Source organism: Emiliania huxleyi (genome assembly GCF_000372725.1).
Source record: "Emiliania huxleyi CCMP1516 chromosome Unknown EMIHUscaffold_118, whole genome shotgun sequence".
NCBI lineage: Eukaryota > Haptophyta > Isochrysidales > Noelaerhabdaceae > Emiliania > Emiliania huxleyi.
Window position 1 is genome coordinate 201643 of NW_005201412.1, and position 20780 is coordinate 222422.

The window sequence follows — 20780 nt, forward strand, 5'->3', positions numbered from 1 at the left end:
AGCTCAAGCAGGAATGGCGGAAGAGGAGACCTAGAGAATGGTCCTCGGGGCCTGGAGAGCGAAAGGGGGCGTCGGGGAGGGCAACTTTGTCGGAGGCGGTGTGGAAGGTGGCACAGACGGCGGTGCGGAGGGTGGGGTGGAGGGCGGGGTGGAGGGCGGAACGACGGGTGGCGTGGAGGGTGGCGTAGGTGGTGGCTCAGCGGGCGGCTTGGAGGGTGGCGTGGACGGTGGCTGAGAGGGGGGGGTGGAGGGTGGCTTAGAGGGCGGTGGTGGCGTCGGTGGCGGCGGTGACGGGGGCGGCATCGATGGCGGCGGGGACACGGAGCACTCGGTGCAGCTAGAGCAGCCGTTCCAGCTGCAGAGCATATCCCACCGGTCCGTCTTGACCGCACAGTAGGGCTTGCACGCATTGCACACGTCCCCGCAGGCCGAGCAGCCGTTCCATGAGCACTTTACCGACCAAGGTTGCGTCTTGGTCTCACAGAACGGCTTGCACTCGGACTCGGCGCCGCACTCGGAGCAGCCGTTGCAGCCCTGCCAGGTGCACTTGTCACCCCAGGCCTGTGTTTTGTCCTCACAATACGGCTTGCACGCCGGCGCAGGGAGAGAGCACTCGATGCAGCCCTTGCAGCCCTCCCAGGTGCACTTGTCATCCCATGCCTGCGTCTTGTCCTCACAGAATGGCTTGCACTCGGACTCGGCGCCGCACTCGGTGCAGCCGCCGCAGCCCGCCCAGCTGCATCGGTTGTCCCAGGGTTGCGTCTTTGCTTCACAGAAGCCCTGGCATTGTGGTCGGCTTGCAGGCGCTGGCGGGACGTAGCATTCGCTGCAACCGTCGCAGCCATTCCAGGTGCAGAGCGACTCCCACGGGTCGGTCTTCTTCTCACAGAAGGGATTGCACGAGCCAGACACCCCTCCTACGAGCTGCAGCAAAGCAAGGAGGGGCGCTTCCCGACCGGCTCTGCTGCCCAGCATCGGACAGCGACTATCTTATAAAGGGCCGACCCAAAAGTTTTTTGACCAAAGAAGTTTCAGTGGACTTTTACGTAGATTCCCGTAGGAGGACTCTGCTGACAGGGTTTGCGACGAGGAGCGACCCGAAGGGTTTCTCGGAGGTTAGTGCACCACTAACCGCCGAAGCGCAAGCGCTGGGAGCAAGAACACTGCGACGTATCGGTCGGGCTCATACTAGCACCCCCACGAGCCGACGTTCTGGCTCAGCGAGGTTGCTGCGGAGCACTCGCGGACCGGTTCTTCTGGTCCAGCGAGGCCGCTGCGGGGCACCGGGTGGCTCGGGTCACATTTTACCAGACGTCAATTTGGAGCGCCCGTCCGGGAGGCTGCCGGCGGCCTTCTCTCGAGGTCTCGAGATACACAAAGCGCCAGGCGGTGCCAGCACTGAACCGTCTCCGGATTTCTCCCGCATAGGTCTAGCGCAGGCCCGCGGACCTTTCGATCAAGATAAAATTGGGTACAATCGCGTAACATTAATATCGCGCTGCCACCATGGGGCCACCTTTGCCGCGCGCATCACGCACACACACGTTGGACTCGATCGTCTCGCCCTCCCTCACTGGTGTGTTCATTGGGGGGGGTCATAACAAACACGGTACAGGATCGAGGTGCACGCTGCCAAGGCAGTGACCAGTGTCGTCCCCCCTCTCCCCGACGGCGATGGCGGTGTGACCGATCGAGCTACAAGAAAATTAGATATTCTTATCTTTTTGCCCCCCTCCGAGACTGGAGACACCCACACCCCAGTATCAGACCAGGGGGACTGCCCCCCGCCCCCGCTTGCCCTGACTGCACAGGATAGCGTGCCCCAATTGGCGACACATAGCGGGGGACACTGCGCAAGGAGGGGGTGCGTCGCCTTTCTTTGTCCTCTCGAGGGAATGTTCTCTCGACGCCCATGGCCTTTTCTGAGGTTTCGTACTAATGACGTCCTTCTTGGCACTTCGGGCGTCGGTTGTGCGTATCTGTGGTGTCTATTTCCCTCGGTAATGTGTTACGGGTATCGGTCGCTGAGTGGACGCTATCTCTAACCATTTGATCTACGTTTGCCGACTTCGGCCGTCGGCCTCTCGATGGTCGAGTGGCTTCCGGATCGAATCGGCGACTATGACCCTTATAATTTTTTCACATCTGAGCGGGCCCAATTTTGCTCAGATGCACCTCCGAATTCGAAATCGCGTCCTCACGCTTAGCGCTTGGTGTGCGTCCGTTTTTCGTCACGGGTGTACGATCGAGCTACAAGAGGAACTTGTTCAGCAGGATCCGGAGTGGCCAGATGCACTACCTCACTGGGCATGAGACCATCGTACGACGCATCCATCACCGTCTCGGATTTGTGTGGAGTCAGATACATACTTGCGCGACACGCACACCGACTGTAACCCCGAGGCAAGGGCGTATGCACATCTAGCAGGCCCGCGCCACGATGGTGGAACAGACTGGCACGCACATGATCCACAGTGGTGGCCCATGGTGTTGTGCACACTGCCCCCACACGTTGGGAAGCCCTCACTTCGCAAAAAATCACACGAGACGCTTGGGCAGGGCTGTTTATCCCGTGGTGGTGTCACGGTTCCCTCACTCACACGAGACGCAAAAAATCACACGAGGGGAACCTGTGGACGTACGTGTCGAGGGGACCGAAAGAACTCTTAAAATACAAGCCACCGAAAGAAGAATTTTACAAAAAATTCCCTCGCACGACACTGGGGTAGTGGAGAGGGAGGAGCAGGAGGAGAGAGTGAGAGAGGAGAGCCTGTGAGCCTTGGCACCAGCCAGGCGGTTGATTTGGCCTTGGCACCAGCCTTGGCGGTTGGATTTGGCCTTGGCACCAGCCTTGGCGGGCGGGCACGCGATATGCACAGGCGCCAAGGGGCGCAGCACCGACCTAACCCGTCGGAGGTGGGGGGAAGGGAGTCCCCCGGGTCCTGCGCGAGCGCGAGAGTAACCCCAGGAGGGCCAAGATGAGCGGTGCGCGCAGGGGTCGGCGTCCCAGAGCAGCTCGGCGAGGGAAGCGGTCCGCGGTCTGCCGGTCTCTCTCTATATAAAGAGAGTAGGGCCACCGAGAGTACAACGTCAACTTGTTACCGCACTAATCCCGCGCCCCGGTTTTTTCGCCAGCCTAGTGCGTTCGGTTGATTGAGGAAACCCCTCGAGTTGCTGCTTAGTCGCGTGCGCGTATGCTCGCTGTCGTTGCAGTCTCTGGAGGCTGCGCCGCGGCTCCCGAGCGGCGCGTGACCCGTGCCAGTTTTGGTAAGGTTTTGCGCACCCTCTCAACTGACTCCCTGAGGCAGGGTGGCGCGGGTGCGGGGTGGCTCGGCAGCTCGGCGGGAGGCCTCCGACCCGGCTACCTTGTGCTGTTGAAGTTGCTGCAGGAGACGCCGATGACGATGGCGCTGTCCTCGCGGCTGACCAGCGTCCGGGCTCGCTGGCGCGCCGCCCGGGATAGCACTGACAGTCTGCCGGCGCAGCGGGCGCATTCGAATGCGCCCGCCGCGCCGGCAGACTGTTGGACGGCCACAGTCGCGAAAGTGGGGTGAAATCCGTGCGGCGCAGTGGCAGCGGTGGCCAGGCGGCCCCTCTCGGGGCCGCGTTGCGCAGGCGCGCCGCGCCATGAGCGGCGACCGTGGTGAGAACGCGATGTGCCACTTGCTCTCACTTAGCAGCTAACTATGATAGAACAAGTTTGAAAACCTGAGCGAAAAAACCGGGGGTCGGGATTAGTGCGCGGTACAAGAGAGCTCGGCCGCGGTGTGCTGTGAGCGGACGCGAGAAGTAGGACGAGCGCCGCGAGCGCGCTGCGCGCTGTCTCACACAATACTAACGATTGCATTTCTTCTCTCGCACTCGCCAGCAGCCATGGTGGACGTCGCCGTGTGTAACGCAGATAATCCCGCACAGCCGGTGAAGCGGAACAAGGCAAAACCATAAGCAATCGTGCGATCGATCTGCGCCATCGAGCACTCGCCATCCCTCTGAGTGGAGAGCATCGCATCATGATGTAGCCTCTAGCTGCGGGTGGCGGCTGCGGCGCGGGTCTCTCCACCACCTCGCGAGGACAGCGTGCAGCGCTGCGAGACATCGAGCCGGCGAACGCGCCTTCTTGAACGCGGAGCATAGGTCAAGGCCTTCAACAAACTCGCGCACCCGGCTTGCGAGGCCTCTCGCGCCGCGCCAAGCACGGCGAAGGCTGCTGCGTATCACCTTTGAGAGGGCCCCACCCCTGAGTCTCGCCTCACGCCCCGACGCCGCCGACGCCTCCCACTCGGCCTCGGAGGAGACGGAGCCGAGCGGCAGGCGGTGGTGCAAGCGGACCACCAGCCGAATCCACCGCTCGACGAGGCGTGCGCGCGCTCGCTCAAAGCGCTCCGCGCCACGCAGCCCGACGGCGTGGCCCACCGCGTTGACCTTCCAGTGCAAACGGTAGATGGCGGACTGCAGCAGATTCGTGGCGATCCCGACGCAGCGGGACGGTCGTTCTCGGACCGCCGCTGTCAGTCGCTGGCGGAGCGCAGGCCGCAGGGCTAGCAGCGCGGGCTGCAGCTCGCGACGGTGTACGCTCAGCCGCTCCTCGAAGGGCGGCGACGGCAGGAGCAGCGGAGCGGCCGAGCCGAGGCACTCTCGCAGCCTGAGGAGAATGACGTCAGAGGAGAAGGACACCGCCCACAGCATCAATGGCGCTCTGTGGCGCGCGCTTTCGGCCACCAGCGCGAGCGCCTCGCTCGCCGTCCTCTCTCTGCAGGCATGCCAGAGGCTGCGAGCGTCGAGCTGTACTAGCTCGATGACACTGGTCAGTGCCGTCGCGCTGAGCCCGACGGCTGGGGCCGCGACAGCAGAGGGAGGCCGCTGCCAGACCAAGGCACGCTGCACACCGAATATCACAGCCATGGCGGCGATAGCGAGTGAACGCCGGGGCGGGCGCGGCTCTGCGGCGCCGCTGTGCAATGGGAGCACGAGTTGCAGCCGAGACGCCACGCAGTGTCAACGGCCCCTCTCCAGGGGGCGGTCACTGGGGGCGCCCGCCGAAATTTCTGCATGTGAGGTTGATAACCGCACTCCTTGTGCGCTGGCGCCCTCTACTCCTCCTTCCCCCCTCCTTGGCAGGATACTGTGGTCTGTGCTTGATCCGATCGAAGTGGTTTGAGTCTCCACTTTCTTCCTCTGTAAAAAGAAACACCCGAGGCTCCATTCCCCCAAACAAAAATTAGATATTCTTATCTTTTTGCCCCCCTCCGAGACTAGGCTCTAGGGACAGAACCACACCAGTATAGACCAGAGGGACTGCGCCTCGCCCCCGCTTGCCCTGACTGCACAGGATAGCGTGCCCCGATTACGGCGACACATAGCGGGGGACACTGCGCAAGGAGGGGGTGCGTCGACTTTCTTTTGTCCTCTCGGGGGAATGTTCTCTCGGCGCCCATGGCCTTCTGAGGTTTCGTACTAAAGACGTCCTTCTTGGCACTTCGGGCGTCGGTGTGTGCGTATCTGTGGTGTCTAATTCCTCCGGTATGCTACATAGGTTTCCCGAGCTGAGAGTGAGACCTCCTCAACCCCAGCGTATCTTGCTGAAAGCCTTCCGCTGGCGGGAGGTCCCCAGTTCGAAACCTGGTCGACCCTTATATCTTTTGTTCACACCTGAGCGGGCTCAATCTTGCTCAGATGCTCCTACGAATTCGAAATCGTGTCCTCACGCTTAGCGCTTGTGGTGTGTGTTCGTTTTTCGTCACGGGACTCCATTCCCCCAAACAAAAATTGAGCGCCCAGTGGCCCACACTGCCAGATCGCCACAGCCCACAGGGGCGACAGGGGTGTGTGTTCGAAGTGTGTGCAGTGAATCTGGCAGTGTGTAGCGCCTAGCGCGTGTACGGCTTTAGCACCTTCGACCCGGCGAAATGACAAATGTAGGTCACCACACCAAACCGGGCGCTAGGTTGGATCCCTTAGCAAGTGCTCCAAGTGCCCCAGTCAGCGGTTCCTTCCCGGGGAGCGGGAGGTGTGCATCTTTCCCTTCTCTGGCCTCTCCCGTCCCTGAGCGACAGCGCGGGGCTCTGTCTGCGGAGGCAGACCCGGGCCTCTCTCTCTGGACTCTGCGCGCGAGCGGTATATCGTGCGGTGAACACCGGTGGAAGCAGTTTCCAGTTAGGAGTGACGTACACACAAAACTTTAAAGCTCGACGAATGTGTTCACGCGCACGGACGGCGGTGCGCGTGGCATGGTGGCTGGCGAGAGCCTCGAGGCCAGGCGCGTGGCGGCACTGAGAGTGTGTGACGCACCTCAAGGTTGGCCTTACAGAGGAGTGTGACCCACGGTGCTCGCAAGACGGAGCGCGCTCAGCTCGAGAGGGCCTTCTCCAGCTCAGCGCGGTTCTCCTCGGACAGGAGCGCGAATTTGGGGTGCGACGGCAGCTGCTGGAGCACCTGCGGCAGCCCGCTGTGCACCTGCGCGGCGAGAGGCGGAGAGGGAGGGTGAGGGGGTGCGGCCGACCGGGAGGGGCCAGGCCGCGTCCGCGTCCGCGCCTGCTTGAGGAGGTGCCCGATCCGCGGCAGGTACTCGTCGGCGATCAGGTCGGTGCCGAGCAGCCGGCCAAAGACACAGATCACGTCAGGCAGCCGCTCGTGGTTCGCGCCGAGGAGCTGCGTGTTCGACTTTTCGACTTGCTCGCACAGCGTCGCGTGCACGTGCCGCGCCTCCTCCCGGTCGGCGCGCAGCGGCAGCGCCTCGAGCCAGCGCGGCCAGCCCACCGCGCCGATGGCGTCGGAGCGCTTGCAAATCTTGCCGAGCGCAGAAATGGCGTTGTCCGACGCCGAAGCGTGCTCCTCCTCCCACGCGCCCGGCGCGTCCACCGCGAGGACCAGCGCCTGCGCCGCCTGCTGCATCATCGCCTCGGTGAAGGTGGCGTCGTTGCACCGCTCGCCGAGCATCGCGATGCCGTACGCCGCCGCCTGCCGCACCTCGGTCGTCTCGTCGCCCATGTACTGCAGCAGCGCGGGGAAGATGCCGGCGATGTAGCGGCTCGAGCCGCCGTCGGCGGAGCAGTGCTCAATCACGTCGTCAAAGAGGCAGAGGGCGGCGGCGCGCGAGGAGGCGATCGCGGTGGGCTGCAGCATCTCGGACACGGTCGGCATCAGCAGCGAGTCAAAGTAGGGCAGGTAGCCCGACTGGTACACCTCGAAGAGCTTCCCCGCCGCCTCGACCAGCGACTGCATCACAATCTCCTCGCGCTCCGCCTCCCCCTCCAGCTGCTCCTCCTCCTCGTCGTCCACGTCCTCGTCGCCCCGCCGCCCCTCCCTCTCGTCCCGCCGCTCGTTGGACTCGCGCATCAGCATCTGCAGCACCTCTGTGCTCTTCTGGATCTGATCCGCGCTGAGCTTGGCGTGCTCGCAGCTGCCGCCGTGCGCGAGCAGCTCCCCGAAGGCCTCGAGCTGGCAGGCGAGCGTCTCCACGTCCGGCTCCGCCTTGAGCTGCTCCAGGATCGGCTCGAGCATGAAGCAGAGCAGCTGGCTGACCAGCGCCGCCGACGCGCCGCTCGCCCCCTTAGCGAGGGCGAGGATGCACGAGTCGAGCAGCTCGGGCATCGCCATCATCGCGGCGGTGCGCACCTCGTCCATGTACTGGAACTTGATCAGCGGCACTAGGATGGTGGCCACCTCCTGCACGTACGGGAAGAAGGCCTCCTTGAGGTCGGCCACGTACGAGTGCAGCATGCTGCACGCCGTCGCCTTCTCCTCGAGCGCAGAGGTGCGGATGGTGATCCGCTTGTTGCCCTGCCCGCGGATGTTGACCGTCACGCTCTCCATCCCCTCCTCGTCCTCCTGGTCGCCGTCCTCGTCGTCCACGTCCGTCACGTGCAGCTCGGGGTCGAGCTGCGCCGACGCGAGCAGCGGCGGGATGACGAACGGCAGGTACGGCTGGAAGTGCTCGCCGAGGCACTTGCAGATGCGCGCGCAGGCTTGCAGCATGAAGGAGACCTGCGGGTCGTCCGTGTCGAGCTCGGCGCCCTGCTGCGTCTTGATGAGCAGCTCCATCACGTCCTTGGCGTCGGGGCCGAACTTGTCCTTGCCGACGGCGACGCCGATCAGCGAGATGCACTCCATCGCCTTGCCGCGCAGCATGCGGTACTCCTTGCCGCCAGAGTTGCGCAGCAGCTCCTTGAGGCCGGGGATGAAGGCGTCGTAGAAGGGGACGAAGTCCTGCTCCGCCACGTCCGCCACCGACGCCACCGCCGTCACCGCCTGCTCCTGCACCCGCCGCTGGTTGGTCGAGAGCAGCTGCATCAGCTTGCCGAGCAGCCCCTGCAGGTACGGCCGCAGCGTCTTGCGCTCGCAGTGCTCGCAAAAGTTGATGACGGCGGCGGCCGCGTGGGCCTTGACGCGCTTGCAGCCGTCGTCCATCGCCGAGACGAGGGCGGGGAGGACGCACGAGTGCAGCTTGGCCTGCAGCTGCGGCCCAAAGTCGGTCGACATCTGGCCGATGGTGTTGATGGCCGCCCAGCGGACGCGCGGGTGGGCGTCGCCGAAGCGGGTGACGATGGTGGTGACGATGGGCTCGAGCTGCTTGGCCATCTGGGCCTCGCAGCCCTCGCCCGACTGGGAGATGGCCATGAGCGCAGCGTGCCGCTTCTTCCAGTCGTCCGACGGGAACCACTCCTGGATGATTCCGAAGAGGACGGGCATCATCGCCTTTCCGCCGAGCGCGATGGCGAGCCGGTCGAGCGCCTCCTCGCCAACGTCGTAGTTGGTCACCTCGGTGTCCTCCTCGTCCTCGTCCTCGTCCTCCCACTCCTGCAGCTCCTGCGCCGTGTCGCACTCCAGCTCGAGCATCATCGCCAGCGCGACCGGCACCGTGTCGGCGCAGAAGCGAGGCATCTTGCGCGCGAGCGTCGGCGCGCCCTCGGCGATCGTCAGCAGAAACTCGAGCGCGAGGTGGCGCAGCGAGTCGTCGAGCGACGTGTTGGAGGCGATCGCGATCATGCCTACGGGGCGTGTCACGGCCGCGTCACGGCCGAGCCGTCGACGCACGCGAGCGGCCGGCGGGGTGCGAGCGCGCCGGTGACGCACTCGGCAAGGTGCCTCTTCAGAAACTTGGTCTGCGACTCGGCAACCTCGACGAAGACCTCGAGCGCCTCGCGGCACTCGTCCTCCATGCCGCGCGCGAGCGCGTCCGAGATGGTCTGCAGCATCAGCGGCACCAGCTCCTGGAACGGCACCCGCTGTGACGGCTCCGAGAGCGCCATCAGAAAGGAGGCGAGCGCGCGCAGCGCCGCGTTGCGGACGGACAGCTCCTGCTGCGCCTGCAGCGAGGAGCGGAAGACGTCGAGGAGCATGCCGTGGTGCGCGGCCATCTTCTCGGCGATGAACTCGGACAGCGTGTTGAAGATGGCGAGCGCCGCCTGCGAGGAGAGGGTCCGGCGACGCTCAGGCAGTGCCTCCGTGCGCCGCGGCCGGGCGGGGCGCAGCGCCACCTCGTGCAGCGGCACGTTGGTCGAGCGGGTGCCCTCGAGCATCCACGGGAAGAGCTCGGGCCAGCCGGACGGGTCGTTGCTCATGATGTTGATGGCCAGCTGCCCCACCACATCCGACGCCTTTTTCCGGATGGACCGCTGCGGCTCCTGCTCGATGCAGGCGAGGAGCTCGCTCTTGAGCAGCGCCTTGACCTGCGTCGAGACGGTCACTCCCTGCGCGTCGGCCGACTGCGCCAGCAGCCGGATGATCTCCTTGCGCAGCAGCACCGCCGCGAGCGAGCGCACCTACCACGCGCGCGCGCGCGTGGTGGGCGCCTGCCGGCCTGCGCAGAGGCTTGCGCAGCGGGGCACAAAACGCACCTGCTCGTCCTGGTTGCTGCGCAGCATGGCGATGAGCGCACTAAAAAGCGAGTCCGGCGCCTGCCGGGCCTGCGCGAGCGCCTCCTCCGCCTGGTTGCGCACGGCGTTGTCTGTGCTCATCAGAGCCCGCAGCATGGCCTCCATCTGCTGAAGCGCGACGTCCACCATGGCGAGTGCGAGACGGAGTGTCCGCCTCCGCGCGCTGCGTGCCGGCGCCTCTGCGGGCTACCGAGAGCGCCTATGGTTGCGAGCAGAGGCGCGGCGTGAGAGCGCGTGAGAGCACGTGACAGCTCTCGCCGCGCGGGCTCGTACTCGTGCCTAGGCGTCCACGAAAAGTATTTCGTCCTGGTGTTCGGAGAGGTAGGCAGACCGCCCTTGGGTTGTCTGTTTTCTTTCTTTCTTTGCAGACCGCCCTGGCGGACATGTTTACACTTCCGAGCTCAAGCCAGGCGCCGCAGGCCATAAAGAGGAGCGCAGATTAAAATGGCGCCGCAGGCTCCCCGGGCCGTCCGCGCTCCTCTATCTATCACACTTCACACACCGGGAAAAGTATTTGTGCTTGCTTGGCTGGACGGCGCGCGCAGCGCGCTGGACGGTCGTACGGACACATGTGTAAGAGCGCGCACGAGTGGGTGTGCGAGCATTACCGAAAGACGGTGAGGCCGGGATCGCACACGGCAGGGGTGGCGGGACGGTTGTGGAGCGAAGTGGCCGTAGCCAGCCTTAAACACCCATGCATGGGACAATAAGATGAGATTGCCAGATGAGAATGGGGGGAAGGACAGGCGGGCGACATTTGACGACGTCGGGGGTCACAATGTGACGGCCAAAACGATCTTGGGACGTACGCTCCCTTCGGAGAGAGCCCCAGAGTCCTACCGCGCTCCGGATCCTCTTTAGCCAATCTCTGAGAGTTTGAGTGACTGGCTAGAGACGACGACGATGATACAGTTCATTGTCGTGCGAGGGAGCCATTGTAAAATTCTTGCACTCCCGACTCCAGTGTATCTACGTCTCGTCCTGGAAAGAATTCTTGACAACTGCCGCGTGCCGCGTGTCGAGAGCCTTACCGGGAAAAGAATTTTAAGGTCCTTCGGGCCACTTTCGGGGGGCAAACCCTGCCCGGCCCCTAGAACCCCAGGTAAGGCCCAGGTGTGGCCTAGGGCATCAGAAGGGACCAAGAGGAGTCCAGTCTGAGCCATAGAGCCCATGTCTTTGCCCCCAAAGGTCGCGTTCAAATGCCCGGAACGGCCGTTACAGTGGTGTCCGGCCGGCGCGATCACCGAGCTGTGACGCTCAGGGAAGCCCGATGAGGTGCTGGTTTCTTTGGCCAGGGCTGGCCTACGGCCCGTGCTGGATCAGCTGAGCAAGGTTTGGGGAGAATCCTATAGTAGGATCTTCAGATATTTTGACGGATGACCAAAATCACCCCTCGTAGGCTTTGCCTCTGCTCGCCACCGTTCCCAGGCTGCCTAATGGGATGGAAAGGAAGGCTGGGCGAGCGTATAGAAGCGTGCTCGACCTCGTCGTGGCAACCTGCACGGCAGCGCTGGCAGGCGCGATGAGCGTCGTGCCACTTGACCGGAGACGGGTCGCAGGCGTCGTACCGAGCGCGTCGAGACCGTGTCCTGATGTGATCTGCACGGGTGAGTCACGTCGGCGTCAAAGGAGCGACGTGCGACCTGTCAGAGCTTGATCTCCGATCTCAGCGGCGTCGAGTCGTCTCCGGCGCGCGACACTATTGTACCTCCCCAGGACGCGCAGAGGCAGCTGCGGAGCTGCGGACACCGCCGAGTAGACGGCGGCACACCGCGCCACCTGCTGTGTGCCGCCGTCTACTCGGCGGGGTCGCAGCTGCCTCTTGGAAGGCACCGACATGTACCTTTTTGCGCAAATGAGGTCACAATCAAGGTTTTGTAATATCACAGTGAAATGGAACTAGCCCGACGGGCAATCGAGATTAGAATGGAAATCGTATCGGGCAACGGGCAGCGGCAACGGGCAACGGGCAGAGATGCCTGACCCTGAGCATCTCTCAAAAGGAAATTGCGGGTTCCCCGCCAGGTGCTGTGCCCTGACGCATGGGGCGCGCCCCTCACACCGGCTTGCGGCTAACTGAAAAACAGCTATTGCAATAATGCAAAAACCTCTTGGCGTTTTGTGGCTTGTGGGGGTGTTCCAGGAACTGGTTTCAAACTGAGATACAATCTGGCCGGACAGGCCGTTGCTGGCACAGCCGGGGGCCGCCCGGGATCGACGATCGAGCTATCCTAGCGATCGAGTCACCCGCGCAAGGACTTGAGGGCGAGGGTGACCATCGACGCGATGCCCTCGCCGAGCACGAAGCCGGACGCGGCCATGAGCATGTGCCGCTCGTGCGAACGCGGCGAGCGCCGCCGCCACGCCCACTCGAGCACCGAGCCAGCCACGCGCGGCAGGGTCCAGTCGGGCTTGACGTACATGCCAATCCCAAAAGCGATGCCCGAGGGCAGCAGCCTGCCGAGGGCCGACTCGCCCGCCGCCGCCTCGGCGAGCGGCAGCGCGACGCCGAGGAGAGCAAAGGCCTTTGCGAAGGCGAGGGCGCTCGGCGGCAGCGCCGCGACGCCCTGCTGCATCAGCACGGCCATGTCCTTCCATACGTGCGCCACGGGCGCCTGGAACTGCTCGCACTCCCACCCCGCCTCGCCGGCGCAGCCGTAGGCGCTCGTGTACATGTTGAAGGCGGCGACGGTGACGAGCACCTGCCGACACGGCGCGGGCGGTCGTGGAGACGCGCCGATTGTCGGGGCGGGGGGCCGCCGGGAGCGGCACCGAGGCGGAGGAGCCAATCAGCTGCGCGTAGAACTGCGCGCGCGGGGAGGCGCCGAGCAGGTGTCCCGCCTTGAGGTCCTGCATCAGGTCGCCCGCCTGCATCGCGCCCGCCTCGGCGATGGCGCCGGCGACCAAGTTCGTCACGAGGTGGCCCGGGGCGAGGACGGCAAACGCGATCTGCGAGAGCTTGCCGAGGGCGCTCACCTAGGGTTAGGGTTAGGGTTAGGGTTAGGGTTAGGGTTAGATCTGCGACAGCTTGCCGAGGGCGCTCACCGGCTCGAGGTCGGTCTGGCCGAGCGCGCGCACGCCGAGCACGGCGAGGAGGCAGGAGAGGCAGATCGAGACGAGGAGCTGCCACGCGGGGATCGAAAAGAGCGGTGCCACGATCGCGACGCAGAGCAGCGCCGACGCGCCCAGCCCGCCCAGCCACCAGCGGGCGGGGACGAGCTGCGAGGGAGGAGCAACCTCGAGCGGATCGCCGCCGCCGTCCTCGGCCGCCGCCCCGCCGCCGCCGCCTCCTCCTCCGCCTCCTCCGCCTCCGCCTCCGCCCTCTTCGGCTTCGCCTTCGCCGCCTCCGGGCGCGCCGGACTGGGCGGCCGAGGCGGAGGGCGGGGGCAGCATCAGGAACTGTCTCGCCGTCAGGACGGCGAGCGACGAGAGCGCCTCCGACACCATCAGCCCCATCGCGACCCAGAGCAGCCACCCCTGCGCCCCAACCTCCCACGAGTTGATCGCCCCTTCCGGCAGCGGCGGCGCGGCGCATCCGCCCTCCGCGGCCTCGGCGGCGGCGGGAGGCATTCCGGCGGGCCGGGCGGTGGCCGCGACCCAGCCTCGAGAGACAGCCATCGGTCCGAGCACGGCCCACGCGGTGAGCGCGCCCGCGAGCATCGAGAGCGCGGACCTCTGCCCCATGATCATCCCTTGGCCGACGTACGAGAGGGAGGGGCGGACCTACGAACCAATCGCTGGCGCATCAATGACTAACTTGTACTTGTACTTGCAATGACGCACGAGGGAGGGACGGACCGTCCAGTGCCACGCTGAGGCGGCGGGCAGGCAGAGCCAGTCAAAGGGGCGCAGGTTGGCGAAGGCGGGCGCAAAGTACGCGAGCAGCGAGAGGCAGTACGAGGCGCCGAAGGACCTGTTTGCCAGGGCGGGACAGTGTGGGGCACCGAGAGGCGGCGGGCCAGCGCGGGCGGCGGGAGCGGCGCGACCAGCCGAGCACGCGCCACCGCCCGCCGCCCTCGTGCCGCGTGTGCAGCGTGTCGATCAGCTTGGCGGTGGCCGTGCCCGACGGGAAGCGGAGCTGCTCCACCAGGATCGTCTGCCTCCGCAGCGGCACCGCGAAGAAGATGCCAAAGTAGGTCAGCCCGCCGCACCAGGCGAGCTGCTGCGCCACGGAGAGCCGCACGGGCGGGCTCAGCATCTGCAGGGCGGGCACGATGCCGACGAAGCCGCCCGCCAGGGGCATCGTGGCGGTGGCGACCGCAATCGACTGGACGACCACGTTCTCGTGCGGCCCGAACGGCGTCCCCCCGCGCGGCCAGCAGAAGCGGAAGACGGCAAAGCCGACGACTGCCGACTGGATGGAGCCCATCGTCACCCAGCCCGTCTGCAGCCCAAAGTACATGTTGGTGAAGCAGAGCACGGTGCCGACGGCGAGCCCGACGGCGACCGCCCGGCCCGAGAGCTGCGGCGTCTGGTCCGCGGAGCTCTGGCCGGCGGTGAGCATGAGCGGCAGCATCTCCGGCCCCAGACGGCGGGCAAAGGCGGGGCTGTCGGACGTGCTGGAGATGCTGGAGGTCTCCTCCTTGTCGGCCGTGGGCGTCACGCGGAGGCGACTGCTCATCGACCGTCTGTGGAGGCACACAAAAAGACAGAGTCACAATTCCAGGGATCGTTGCGGCGGGCCACCTGTCCCCCTGATCGTCCTTCCAAAATCCTGCTCGTGCAGGTGGGGACCCTGTCCTCGTCCCATCCCTCGTTTGGTCTGTTTTCTTTCTTTCTTTCTTTCTGCGGCGGGCCACCCTGTCCAAAGAGGCTAGCCGCACCCCCGCTTGGCCAATTCGCGGCTTATGTTGCTCGATTTCCAAAAAATCACATTAAAAATATATATATAAGGAAGGACAAAGACACATCCTTGACTTGTTCAACCAAAGCCCAACCATCCACGCCACCATGATGCTCGGACTCTTCGCGGTGTTCAAGACGGCCGTCGCCACGGCGGAGGCGGCCAGTATGGACTTGGAGGGCGCGCTCATCAGCCGCGTGCCTTCGGGCCGACGCCGCCGGCAGGAGTTCCTCGAGGCGGCGGGCCCGACGCTCCTTGTGCTGACGTTTCTGGAGGACTCCCTCCGAGTGGTGCAGCAGTGGGAGGGTCAGATGGCCTTCATGCAGAGCACGATGCACTTGGGCTACTACCTCGGCGCCACCCTCCTCTTCCTATCAATGCTCGTGCAGACCGTTGGATCGCTGGTCGTGCTCCACGCCGCGCTCGTGCCTTCGGCAAAGCTTGGCCTTGCCAAGCGCGCAACCTGGTCTCTGCTCGCGTTCACCATCGTCCAGCCCTTCATGTACGGAGAGCTGACCAACATCGACTTCCTGTGCCGCTCACTCACGCTGGCGGGCGGCCTCCTGCTCTGTACCTTTGCGCAGAGTAAGCAACTAGCATCGCGGCCAAGGGCCAGCCAGTGGGGCCTGCCACAGAGCAATTTTGCGGCGGACAAGCTGCAGCTTTTCGGCCGGCTTATGCTGACCCTCCTCTTCTTCTTTGAGGCCCTCGCGGGGTCCAACTCAGGCGGCCTCCACTCGCTCATCGAGGCCCCCCGCCTGCTGCCCGCCGTGACCGCGGTGGCCCTGATCGCCGCCGCCGTCCTAATCGCCGTCGGGTTCAAGACTGAGTGGTCAGCCCTGCTCCTCGCCGGCGGCCTCGTGCTGCTCGATCTCTTCTGGTACCCGTTCTGGTCCGCGCCAAGCTACCGCGCGGATCACATGCGCTACTACTTCTTCCAGACCTTGTCCGTAGCCGGCGGGTTGATGTTGCTCGCGGTGCACGGCCCGGGTGCCATCGCCCTCGAGAAGAGGGCGGCGGAGAAGGACTTTTGAGATCTGAGGGAGCAACTCCATGCGCCCGGTGGTCCATGACTCTCTTCTCCCTTTCCTGTCCAGTGCTGCGTGTGGTGTGCCCACCCTCGTGCTCTCGCACTCCACCGCTGCCCAACTTGAGAATCGTGCTTTGCATACTCGAGGGGCACCCACGTGGTGTAGTCGCCCGCTCTGATGTCACGTGGCATGTGGCACGCTGCCTCTGCGCCCCCCCACACCCCACCCTTTCGCGATCGTTTGTCGAGCAAACTGTGATCGCGCGCCTTGCGAGAGCTCGTTCTTTCTGAGGAAGAAAGAACTCGTGCTAGAAAAGCGCGAAACACGTACGACTGAACAAAATGAACAACCCCACGTCAGGTGTGTATCCCTTTTGCTTTTGGCCGGGCCGTCTCCCGCGTTTTGATCTCTCGGTGAGTGGGCGCCCGCCCGCCGCCTCTGAGGGGGTCGGGCCCCCTAGTCTGAAAACAAAAACAAGAGCTCGAAATGGTCGAAAACAGCCAAAACCAGCCTGCGAGAGAGGCACTGCGCGCCGCTGACCTCATGTGGGGATGTGTGCCGACACCAATACTGATCTCGAAAACCTGGAAACCCTTGTTCAAACATCAAAGCCGACCCTAAGCGCCATCCTTCCTGCTCTCACCTGATGCTGCTTCCCCGCGCCGCCTCCTTGGCCCCCTTGGGCGGCAAGCCTTGGGCGTATTTTCTACTCCCAGTGGGGGTCCTGGGCCGCCGGGCCCCTAGCTGGGCCCCTCTTGTTACTTGTTTTCTGGTTTTCTGTTTTTCAAAACGCCCGCCCCTGCCCGCCACCCCGAGGCGGCTCGGCCCCCCACTCACCGAGAGATCAAAACGGGACGGCCCCGGAGACCTTTCATGCTGAAATTCTGCAAAACCCCGGCCAGCCCCTGCCCCCACCCTGCCTGCCTACCTACCTATACCTACCTACCTACTTATGGGAAACTTTTAAAAGAAATCACTCCGGCGATGAAGGTGGGGTACCGTAACCAATAACAAAGCGATGGCGATGGTGGTACTCTCCTGCAACCACAGACAGTCCTTCCTATGACATGGCAGGCCACTCTCAAGCCCTAACAAGCATCAGATCACCCACAGGGAGGGTTGACATCGTGATTTCACCGGAAAATGTCCTTTTTCTGGATTCTGCTGTGAAATTCCGGCGTGAAGAGAGAGGGAAACCCGAGGGAGGGCCGGGGACCTACCCCGGTACACCCCGGCATGAGGTCGGCCAAGCAAAAATACCACGTTCGGATCGCTCCTCATCGCAAACCCTGTCAGCAGTTCACCTTCGGGTACGTAAGAGCTACATTCACTGAAAAAGCATACACACCTGACCACGTGGCAACGTGGCAAGGGCCAAGGAACCTAAACTGGCCTCCGCACGTCCCTCATCGCCCACCGCACCGCATGTACCTCCCCGACCCTCTCGACCTGATCGATCCCTCGCGCGACTGCTGGTGGCGCCCAATTCCCGGCATCGACGCTGCCGCCTGGGTGGACTGGGTCGCCTCCGCCGGCGTCGATTGCAGCGGGCCGATGCCTCGCGCTGGCCTTCCCGGCTCTGTCGGAGACGGCTCGGCGGCCGTCAGCAACGACGAAGGGACCGGCGATGGACGCACGGGCTCGCTCTGGATGTACGTCTCCCTTGCCGCTGTCGCACTCGCAGTGCTCAGCTGCGTCGCCCGGCGACTCCTGGTGTGCAAGGGTGCGTCGGCAGTGAGCCGAGACTTTGTGGTGTTGGAGGAGGCGGGCACCCGGGCCGGTGGCATGCCGACGACCGACATGCCGGCGCCCTCGCTTTACAACCGCCTGATACCGTCGAGCAGCCGCACCGCCGAGCGGAACAGCGAAGGTGACATCGAGGCGCCCGCAACTACGCAAGCGGCTGCCAAGGCCGCGGCGCCCGCGCAGCTTCAGAAGGAGTCCAACAGCCGGGCTGGTATCATGAGCATCGAGGATCGCATCAACGCCCTCGAGACCACGACGGGCGTTGACTTGGATGGCGACGGTGATATCGGCCTGCCGGGCCGCACCAATGCGCCGCTGCCGCCGCACACGCCCCGGGACCGCGAATCGACGAGGCGCTCGTCGCGCCACTCGCGCTCAGAGCGCCGCTCGTCGAGATCGTGGACAAAGATGGGCTCGTCAAAGCCGAGCATCGAGCGCGTCTGAGTAGGCTAATGAGATGTGTCCGGTCAGGTGTGCGTGTACGTGTGTGCGCATATGTGCGTGCCGGTCAGACTTTCAGTATACGTCGAACGACGCGGCCCGCGTGGGCCTCCGGACATTTTTTGATATTATTATCAACGATTCGGCACCGCGCGATGTACACGCGCACACAAAGGCCTCGCGTGAGCCAGCAGAGGCCGGAGCGCGCCCTCGAGAGCGCGCCCTTGTACGTCAACTTGTAGCCATGAGAATGCACGAGAGAGAGAGATAACTTGAGATATAAAAATACGCGGCTGGCCTTCAAAAGTAGCAAGGGCGACGCCCTCGTGCAACCCGTCGACGCTCCTCCGCAACAGCGCTAGTTTGGCCCGCCAGCCAGCACCTTGGCCTTGGCAGCCTCAAACTCCTCTTCGGAGAGCGCTCCGACTGCCTTGAGTCTGAACAGCGACTCGAGCTGGTCTGCGACGCCCATTGCTGCAGCAGGTGGAGCTGGGACCGAGCTCACTGCAGCAGGCGTGCCGGGGCCACGCACCGCGCCATGTAGCGCCGAAGCAACGGCGCCAGGTCCATTCCCCCCCTCCTCGGTAGCGACTGCCTCCTCTGCGAGCGCGCCCTGCTCGGCCGTTGATTTCCTCCGTGTCCACCACGCCGCGCCGCCAAAGAGGACGGCCGCCGACGCCAGATTAGTGAGCGCTCTCTCCACGGGCGGGCGGGCGGTGCTCATGTGGCAGATGTTGGCCCGCGCGGCGCGGTCTCACGCTAGAAACACGAGAAAACGCAGCATTTCAGTGCTCCAAGATTTCACATTGTGTGATAAGAACAAGAAGCTTGCAAACGATGACAGTGAGCGTGTGAGAGACAGACCCAGGGAAGGTCTTTCACTTCCTTATTACAGCCCCTGCCCGAGCTCAGAGGTCGGTTCACAGCCCCGTGGGGGCCTCTTGCAGTTGCGGCGGTGCATGCAATCAATCACCCGCCCGCCGTCCGTCCCGGCGGTGCCGCAGCTCGCGCAAATTTCCCGCGTAACCCACCTGGTAACATTACAATAAGGAAGTCCATAGACCTAGAGTGCCTAGGAGGGGGGCGGTGACCGGTGAGATATGCGCATATGACTTATGAGTGAAAAAGAAAGAAAGAAAACAGGCAAGCCAAGGGAGGTGGAGGGATGGGAGGACGGCACGCCGCCACCACACTGTCTGTCTTCGAGAGAGAGAGAGAGAGATTTAGCAATACCAAACAACTCTAACACTCACACGTCATTTGGGGCCTGGAGCCCTGTTCACGCGCGCGCGAGACGTGCAGACAGGGTTGCCAGGTGAGAGCGAATGGCGCGATTCACGCCTCGCACAACAGAGAGAGAGATGCGCTCTGCATGGTGGGACATAAAAGAGAGCGAGTACTTGGGCGAGTAGGCCGTGCGGTCAACGCTGCCGCGCGCGACTTTGCGCGCGAGGCGGCGCAGCTTGAGAACGGCGGTGGGCGAGAAGCCGCCGCCGAACGTCTCGTGGAGCAGCAGGTTGAAGTTGTTGCGCTTGACAAAGATCGCGTCGTGGTAGAAACCGCGATGCGCCTTGACGTAGCCGTGGCCGTTCTTGTGGTCGAAGGGTTGGCCGGGCTGCCCGCGCGCCTTGCAGCCCACATGTTTAGGCGGCGGGCCTTCTCTTCGGTGTTGCCGAAGGCGTAGGAGTGGCCAACGGAGGCGGGCGTGCCGCCACTCGAGGCGTTGCCAACGCCCGGCGAGGAGGTCTTGAGGAGGGGCGTCCAGAGACTGATTTCATTCACCTCATCGCATCCTCCCGGGCCAGCGTGGGGTTCCGCGAGGTCGACATTGTACCCCTCGTTGTACTGCCGGGTGGCGGGTGAGCTCTGGTTTCTCCTTGTCGCCGTGCACGACCGGCGCGTTGGCCGGGGCGCGCATCGCGTCCGCCCAGGCGGCGAGCTGAGGGAGGGTGTAGAGGATGTAGAGTGTAGAGCGCTGTAGAGCTGTAGAGATGTAGAGCGCTGTAGAGCTGTAGAGCTCTACATCCGGCGCGTGACGATGTGAGTCGCCTGTAGAGCGATGTAGAGCGCGATTTTGCTGTAGAGTTTGTTGTAGAGGCTCTACAGCCAAACCGCCGGGAAGGCAGTGACTCAAAGAGGTCGAGCCGCGCTAATGGGGTGTCTCCGAGCTTACTGGAGCTCTGATGGACAGCCCTGGCTATCCCTGACACACAGAGAGTCACTCTGACGGCACACAACACCCTATGACTGCGTCATGACCAGCCTGCCATGTGTCGCCGGTGCCGCATTCGTCGCTGTGCTTCTTTAGCAGCCGGTGGACTGTCGGCTGCGAGGACGGTCGCATTTGCGCGAGGCGAGGCGAGCATTCAGACGCGTTGCATGCGCCATGCTCGCGCCAGCGCGTGCGGGAGCTCCTGGCTGAGCGTTGAGTCCAGGCGAGTTGCGCTGGCCACTATCGCTACGCCGAGCCGAGCTGGCTGACGCGCCGAGGCGCCGGCCAGTCGCAGCCGTGAGGCATGCCACAGCAGCAGAGGCACCTGCCACCCATTGGGCGGGCAGACAGAAGGCCAGGGCAGCACTGGCAAGTGCAACGCGCCTCATGTCGGAGAGCGACCGTGCCTCGTTCGCCGCTTATGATGTAGAGTTTGTTGTAGAGATTTCACGTTGTAGAGCGCCTCTACATCGCTCTACAGGCGACTCACATCGTCACGCGGCGGATGTAGAGCTCTACAGCTCTACAGCGCTCTCCAGCGCTCTACATCTCTACAGCTCTACAGCGCTCTACACTCTACATCCTCTACACCCTCCCTCAGGCGGCGAGGACGCCGTCGTGGGGCCGCCGGT

The 20780-nt window shown here is 64.1% G+C and overlaps 7 protein-coding genes across 7 annotated transcripts; 3 read left to right on the forward strand and 4 right to left on the reverse strand.

Annotated features, from left to right (window-relative positions):
* Positions 1–3: 3 nt before the first annotated feature.
* Positions 4–975, reverse strand: EMIHUDRAFT_224548 (hypothetical protein; the record flags this gene model as incomplete). The annotated part of the gene is made up of 2 exons (XM_005790835.1): positions 4–30; positions 322–975. The coding sequence occupies 2 exons, from the start codon at positions 973–975 to the stop codon at positions 4–6; spliced, it is 681 nt and encodes a 226-aa protein (XP_005790892.1).
* Positions 976–3194: 2219 nt separating this feature from the next.
* Positions 3195–3554, forward strand: EMIHUDRAFT_224549 (hypothetical protein; the record flags this gene model as incomplete). Its single annotated transcript, XM_005790836.1, has 1 exon — positions 3195–3554. The coding sequence occupies one exon, from the start codon at positions 3195–3197 to the stop codon at positions 3552–3554; it is 360 nt and encodes a 119-aa protein (XP_005790893.1).
* Positions 3555–6345: 2791 nt separating this feature from the next.
* On the reverse strand, positions 6346–10004 carry EMIHUDRAFT_224551 (hypothetical protein; the record flags this gene model as incomplete). The annotated part of the gene is made up of 6 exons (XM_005790837.1): positions 6346–7203; positions 7351–8163; positions 8362–8925; positions 9015–9404; positions 9477–9761; positions 9837–10004. 6 exons carry the CDS (start codon positions 10002–10004, stop codon positions 6346–6348), a joined length of 3078 nt encoding a protein of 1025 aa, XP_005790894.1.
* A 2009-nt stretch (positions 10005–12013) lies between these two features.
* On the reverse strand, positions 12014–14496 carry EMIHUDRAFT_466849 (hypothetical protein; the record flags this gene model as incomplete). The annotated part of the gene is made up of 5 exons (XM_005790838.1): positions 12014–12577; positions 12648–12851; positions 12921–13598; positions 13674–13788; positions 13880–14496. The coding sequence occupies 5 exons, from the start codon at positions 14494–14496 to the stop codon at positions 12119–12121; spliced, it is 2073 nt and encodes a 690-aa protein (XP_005790895.1). The 3' UTR covers positions 12014–12118.
* Positions 14497–14786: 290 nt separating this feature from the next.
* Positions 14787–16082, forward strand: EMIHUDRAFT_440111 (hypothetical protein). The gene has a single exon (XM_005790839.1). The coding sequence runs from the start codon at positions 14826–14828 to the stop codon at positions 15750–15752; it is 927 nt and encodes a 308-aa protein (XP_005790896.1). The 5' UTR covers positions 14787–14825; the 3' UTR covers positions 15753–16082.
* Positions 16083–17174: 1092 nt separating this feature from the next.
* On the forward strand, positions 17175–17939 carry EMIHUDRAFT_109365 (hypothetical protein; the record flags this gene model as incomplete). The annotated part of the gene is made up of 1 exon (XM_005790840.1): positions 17175–17939. The coding sequence occupies one exon, from the start codon at positions 17175–17177 to the stop codon at positions 17937–17939; it is 765 nt and encodes a 254-aa protein (XP_005790897.1).
* A 355-nt stretch (positions 17940–18294) lies between these two features.
* Positions 18295–18660, reverse strand: EMIHUDRAFT_224556 (hypothetical protein; the record flags this gene model as incomplete). The annotated part of the gene is made up of 1 exon (XM_005790841.1): positions 18295–18660. One exon carries the CDS (start codon positions 18658–18660, stop codon positions 18295–18297), a length of 366 nt encoding a protein of 121 aa, XP_005790898.1.
* Positions 18661–20780: the final 2120 nt, after the last annotated feature.